The sequence below is a fragment of the Sardina pilchardus genome, chromosome 4, assembly GCF_963854185.1.
Source record: "Sardina pilchardus chromosome 4, fSarPil1.1, whole genome shotgun sequence".
NCBI classification, from domain to species: Eukaryota; Metazoa; Chordata; class Actinopteri; order Clupeiformes; family Clupeidae; genus Sardina; species Sardina pilchardus.
The window spans coordinates 35606515-35612911 of NC_084997.1; the positions used below are offsets into that span (position 1 = coordinate 35606515).

A 6397-nucleotide genomic window follows, 5' to 3' on the forward strand; every position below is an offset into this window, starting at 1 on the left:
TGAACTGCACAATTATTGCTTGAACCTTGGGTCCTCAGAGGGGTCTAAGAGGGGATTGGCTAGTTTAAAGGGCCTAAGTGTAGCTAAAGCTGGGCATACACTGTGCGATTTTTCCAATCGCGGTATTCAGCTGCTGCTCATACTGTACGAGTGAATTCGCAGGGGCAGCTCACGATTCCTGTTCTCACTCTACACGATCCGATGTTCGGATGCGATCTGACTGCTCACACTGTACGCCCATAGACAACTCGTCGGACTCTTTATCCACTGTGCTGCCATGCGGCCCCGCCCCGTGTTGTCTATTTGCTTTCAGGGTTGCCAGGTCACGTGAGGAGTAATAAGAAGCGAAAATAATCCCAAAAAGTTAGCACCCCCTCCCCGAACCCCTGTTACATGTACATTTCTGGGATGGTCATGTTAGAGAAGCCTTCAGTTACAGCGTAGAGTCTCTGACCTCTCGATCACCTACAGTATGCAAGCCCAGAATAAGCATTATTGCAGGGTAACTACATAATTGTTTCAATGTATTCCAACTTGATGAGTGCAGTTCTCAGGAAATGGATCATTAGATTTCTCAAGAAACTGGAGGTTGGTATGAGGGAGAGTATTGTGTGTGGGAGCAACCTAATCTTGAATGTTGCCGGGCAACTACATAACCGGTTAAATGTGTTCCAATCGAATGATTACAGTTCTCAAGAAACGGATCGTTACATTTCTCATGAAACTGGAAGTTGGTGGTTAACATGTTATTTTCAGCACATATTGTGTAATAAACAATAATAACAAACTGTGTTGTCCCTATCTGGACACAGAGATGTGTGGTTTTCAACACATTCATTTTAGCAGTGTATATCAGGAAAAAAAAACAAATCAGAAACATTTGAAACCCTAAATGATACATAAGTATACATAAGTACAACATTTTATACCTTCATATTGTACAGCAGCAAGCCACGAAGACCCATATCATTGTCTCTGGGCTGCTATAAATGAGACCGGTCACCTTATTAACATGCTTTTAATTTGAATCCTGACCACCTATTCTGCCCTATCTGCCCTCCCCCCTCATCATCACACCTACTGGCCTTATGGGAGTGCAGCCAGAGACACCATCAGCTCCATCAGTGCTGCTCTGATGCTACTGAGGACTCACAGGTAGGATCCTCAGAGAGGAGTCAGTACTGAAGAATGGAAACACTCTCTCAGTGAAAGTGTGTGTGAGTGTGTGTAGGAGTGTGTTACTATCAGGGTCAGAGAATGACAGCTCTCCTCTGTCCCAGTCCAGCTGCACTCTGATCCTCTGGGGTTTCTGCTGCACTGTGAGAGGAGTGTCGGACTCTGGTCCAACACGCACTCCGAACTTATCCCCGTCACAAAACACACTCCACCATCCGCTCCTGGAGTGAATCTCTGCCCTCCTCTTGACCGACTCCATCATCACACCCACATACCAATTATGGTTGGTGTCAACCTCCACATCCCAGCAGTGAGTCCCGGAGTTAAAGCCCTCAGAGCCCAGGACACCGTAATAGTCACCAAATCTCTTGGGGTTGTTTTCAGTGTATCTCACACTGGTTAGATCCTCAGACAGGATGAGATCTGGGTGTGCAGTGTTGGGATCCAGAGTCACAGGAGCTGCAGATAAAAGAACACACACATGAACTTGTAGACTGGGTAAACCAAGACCGATCTGCCGGCAATTGGATTTCGCCTTGCAGCTCAGGCTGGAAACCTGCACATTTATCTCCCCTGCTTCCTTTCCACATTTGCTGGAACCAATCACAAACTAGCTTATCCACCAGGCTCACCTGGATCGTTGGTCTGATTGGTTGAAGGACTATCCAAATGCATACAGAGTCATTTGAACTATGCCTCTTAGTAGAAATACAGCGCAGACTCCCAGGACTAATGTTCAATCTTAAAAGATTGAGCTTAGTCTGGTGATAGCCAAACTAATGAACATGTGCAGGACACTATAATCTATAATCAGAATGGAATATTTTTTCAAAAATAATTGTGTTATATGTATGTATCTGTATGACTCCCTCAGTCTGCGTGTCTGTGAGTTTACTGCAGTTCCATTAGACCTTTACCATATGTATTGAAGAAGAGGAACAGGACACTGTGTGTGTGTTTATTTTACTGACCAATCTTTTGCATCAATTTGTTCATGAGTTTGCCCTCCAGGTTGTCCAGGTGTTTTGCCACGTTGATCTGAACCTTCTCTAGATCCTGCAGTGTGCACTCTGGTGTTGGTGCTGCTGTGGGTTCGGGTTCAGAACTACAGAGAGGAGACAGACAAGAGGTCCAACAATCTCACACATTTTAATGACAACATTTAAATATTATCCATGGAATAGTTCACCATTCTTTTCATTTCATGTAGGGTGAATTTCAGGACGTATAATAAACATAATATGATAATATAATATATAATATAATAAACTCAATGAATGGCCTGGCATCAGTGAATGGTGCATAATATAATACCATAATACAGTATATAATATAATAAACTCAATGAATGCCCTGGCATCAGTGAATGGTACATAATATAATACTAGGCCTATATAAATTGATATAATAAACTCAATGAATGGCCTGGCATCAGTGAATGGTACATAATATAATACTATATAATATAATAAACTCAATGAATGGCCTGGCATCAGTGAATGGTGCATAATATAATACTATATAATATAATAAACTCAATGAATGGCCTGGCATCAGTGAATGGTACATAATATAATACTATATAATGTAATAAACTCAATGAATGGCCTGGCATCAGTGAATGGTGCATAATATAATACAGTATATAATATAATAAACTCAATGAATGGCCTGGCATCAGTGAATGGTACATAATATAATACTATATAATATAATACACTCAATGAATGGCCTGGCATCAGTGAATGGTGCACTGAATTCTGAATGGTTCAGCAATTGTGGTATCCTGGATGAACCCAGATGCATCTGCAAACTCATTTGAATGTGCTCTGGAGACCCTTCCTAGATTAAACTAAATCTTGTTCAGATCAGTCACACTTTCTGAAGTTTCTGAATCACCAAATATCCAGGAAACAATCACAACCACTTATTCGAAAAAGAAGAGAGATTACAGTAGATGATGATTACTCACTCTTTGGATCATTCCGTGTGAAATGACACCGCATCGCCGTGGATTTTCAATGAAACTTGGAAGGCTGATTCGGATATATAAGTAAGCAATGACACTGAAATCGCATGTTTTGGGTCAATGTTCAAGGTGATTTGGGCTTGATTTACCCTATCTCCCTCAATCTCAGTCACAGACAAATTGTTTTCATATTGTTGTAACACTCTTTTCCAGAGGGGTATTTCAAGATATGAAGATATCCAAGATACAGTAAGTGATCAAGTGAGGCTTGACTGCATGTCAAGGCTGTAGCATTGTTGAAACAGTACAGATGATTTCACTAATTAACTGCTGTAAACAAGCTTTAAAACATGAAAGCCATTTCGCTGTGACTAAAATTGAGGAAGTTATTTCAGTTTCATGGCTTTCTTATACATCCGAATCAGCATTCCAAGTTTCATTCAAATCCGTGATATGCGGCCCAAAAGAGTGTTGATTTCAGACGGACTGACCCCTATGCAGTATAGCCAATTTAGATTCATATGTGAATGCGAATACCTTCATTAATTAGTCAAAAGATGTTATATCACTACAATGACCTATCTAAATATGAAAGAATGTTTATCATCAATGGGAAAACATGTTCTTACCTGCGGGGGTGTAACATCATCACTTCTCATCTTCTCTTCTATGGCTCTCATTGTGTCTGAAAGAGCTGAGATCTCTCTGTTCATCTTCTCAATCTTCTCCTTCATCATCTGACTCTTCTGCTCCTCTTCCTCCCTCAGTGCAGCTATTTTTGCTGCCACTTCATCTTGTAGAGCCTGGTCAAATTTCTTATACCCTTTGTTGATCTGCTTCTCTGCATACTTGGCCTGAGTCTAAATAAAACATTTAACAAATCTGAATTACTGTATATGCATGATGGTGTGATGTCAGCATCTAAAATAAGATAGGACTGTAAAAATGCATGTCACATGCAATTCTATAACACACACACACACACACACACACACACACACACACACACACACACACACATATGACTATTTGTCATTGACAACTACATCTTAACAGTCTGATATTTCACCTTAATTTGTTCTTCTCTTTGTTCATAGGCTCGTCTTGCATCTTCAAAGGCCTTCTGCTTCTCCAGCATGGGCTGCAGCTCGATCTTTAGCACCTTCTGCAATGAATGTGGACTTTATTGCTGAGAGTGTCACTTACTTCTCACTTTTCACCTACTCACATGGCAGCCATTGTAAACCAAATGCGGCCATGGGGTACACAAACCATAGGATTGTTGTTTTCTATGCATATGCCAGCACACTGTAAAACACAATTTGTTGTTTCAACTTAAATATTTATGTTTCCATGCTGCAGACAAATTTAATGTCAAGACAACAAAGACAATTGAGTTAACATAAATAAATATTTCTATTTGACACAATTAAACTTCAGTTTGTTTAACTTAAAAGCTTTAGTTGATATAACATGATGACTTTACGGATCCCTTACGGAAATGAACCATGTATTAGGAAAATACTGCCACAGTAGCACTGTTAAAAAAGCAGGAAAACAATGGCAACCCTACTGCCAGGTCTTTACAGTTATTTAATGGGCAAATACAGAGCACACTTGGCTGTAGCGGTGGCTTACCTCCTGTAGGTCATTGGCCATCTGATTGAGATTCATCTGCTTTAAGATGTTAACCACAGTCTTCCCTGCAAATTCCTCAGTATATGTTTGCACTATCAATTCTACGGTATCATCCCGATCAGCTTTCTCAAGCTTTGACAATGGAACATCCTTCATGACCTTCAAATGGTTCTTGAACTTCTTGAAGTCGTCCTCAATGAGGTTTTCCATGGTTTTCCACAATATGACCTGTACCGAGTTTATATTGAACTCTTCCATGTCAACTTACTGTCTCTGAAAACAAAGGTCTGTAAATAGGAATCACATGTGATATATACTCACATTATATATTTTTTTAAAATGACATTTCATATTTCCAATTTCATACTACAATGGCAACATGCCAGATCATATACATGTAGCTTATTTTACTGTATGCCAATATACTGTTTGTTAATACATTGTTATAACTACATGAATTCAACAGAAGGTTCAGGCTCAAGCTGCACTCTTTAAAGTGTCTCAAGACATATTCATATTTGTTGTTGTTATACAACTTCCCTCAACTTCCCTTCCTCATACCTCCTACCTGCTACACCACATTCTACCAATTTCACCTCCCACCACACCTAGTACTGATAATGGTCGGGTTCCCCAGACTTGTTAAGAAGCTCTTAAGTGCTAAGAACTTCTTAGGAGCATTGTTAGAACGTTCTGATAGCGCTCCTAAGAAGTTCTTAGCACTTAAGAGCTTCTTAATGAGTCTGGGAAACCCGGCCAATGTCTGTAACCTTATCCTCTCGTAATAATATCACTGATGCATTAGTAATTCCTAACCAAGGTCTTCCCTGCACTTATTTATTTATACACAAGTGTCTGCTAAATGAATACACGTTAATGTATTTAGATACAACTAAATCGGAATGAAACATCAATATTACAGACATATTTAAATACAACTGAATTGGAATTCAATATCAATCTTACAGACATGTTCCTTTGGGAAAGGAGTTCAACACAGATGCATCATGCCCATTGAAGTAGGGAGCATGTGCCCCCTCGGATTTCCCCCCTTGATCTTTTTAAAATCACAACTTTGTTCCTATTATACACATAATAAGTCATAGCTTACAACGACTCATATGTATTCGTCTGGATGTGTAATAATAAAACACACCAAAATAGCTGAAGACCGATCAGCATCAGCCCTTTTCTTAAAATGTATGTCTGTGTGTATGTTCACATTGCAACTCAGGTGCACATGAGCTACTGTAGCAATGTTTCGCTTGTGTTGTTGAACTGTAGGTTAACAGCTACAGTTAATGGTGTTGAAATGATAGTAGGCTAAGCAATAAATCAGCTTTGAATTAGTTTTCAGATATTATTAAAATGTAGTGGAATTAGTTTTCAGATATTAATAAAACGTAGTGGAATTAGTTTTCAGATAATATTGAAACGTAGTGGAATTAGTTTTCAGATAATATTAAAACGTAGTGGAATTATTTGTGGTTGACCTGGAAATGTTGACTTTAGTCCGGGAGCCAAATGCCATAATTTAGGTGAACCTGGCTTTGTCGGTTAAAGTTTTTTTTTTTGCAGAATCTAGTAGACTAGGGGTACCTCTTTAAGATTTAA

General features: G+C 39.4%; 1 protein-coding gene across 2 annotated transcripts; it reads right to left on the minus strand.

Annotated features, from left to right (window-relative positions):
- Window positions 1–1504: 1504 nt before the first annotated feature.
- Window positions 1505–5315, minus strand: LOC134079162 (caspase b-like). 2 transcript variants are annotated; one of them, XR_009938884.1, is made up of 5 exons: window positions 4784–5315; window positions 4215–4310; window positions 3775–4005; window positions 2148–2281; window positions 1505–1635 (listed from the first exon to the last, which is right to left on the minus strand). XR_009938884.1 is itself a non-coding variant. In XM_062535346.1 (4 exons), the coding sequence occupies exons 1-4, from the start codon at window positions 5039–5041 to the stop codon at window positions 2276–2278; spliced, it is 591 nt and encodes a 196-aa protein (XP_062391330.1). In that variant the 5' UTR covers window positions 5042–5315; the 3' UTR covers window positions 1785–2275. The 2 variants fall into 2 exon arrangements, 1 of the variants encoding a protein (XP_062391330.1); XM_062535346.1 differs by lacking the exon at window positions 1505–1635 and having other exon boundaries at window positions 1785–2281.
- Between the last annotated feature and the right edge of the window lie 1082 nt (window positions 5316–6397).

Excerpts from the sequence above, each read along its gene's own strand:
- LOC134079162 (XM_062535346.1), bottom strand. The coding sequence starts at position 5,041 with ATGGAAGAGTTCAATATAAACTCGGTACAGGTCATATTGTGGAAAACC. Across the intron at positions 4,311-4,783 it reads TGGCCAATGACCTACAGGAG|AAGGTGCTAAAGATCGAGCT; the intron begins GTAAGCCACCGC and ends CATTCATTGCAG. Across the intron at positions 4,006-4,214 it reads AAAGAGAAGAACAAATTAAG|ACTCAGGCCAAGTATGCAGA; the intron begins GTGAAATATCAG and ends TGTTTTATTTAG.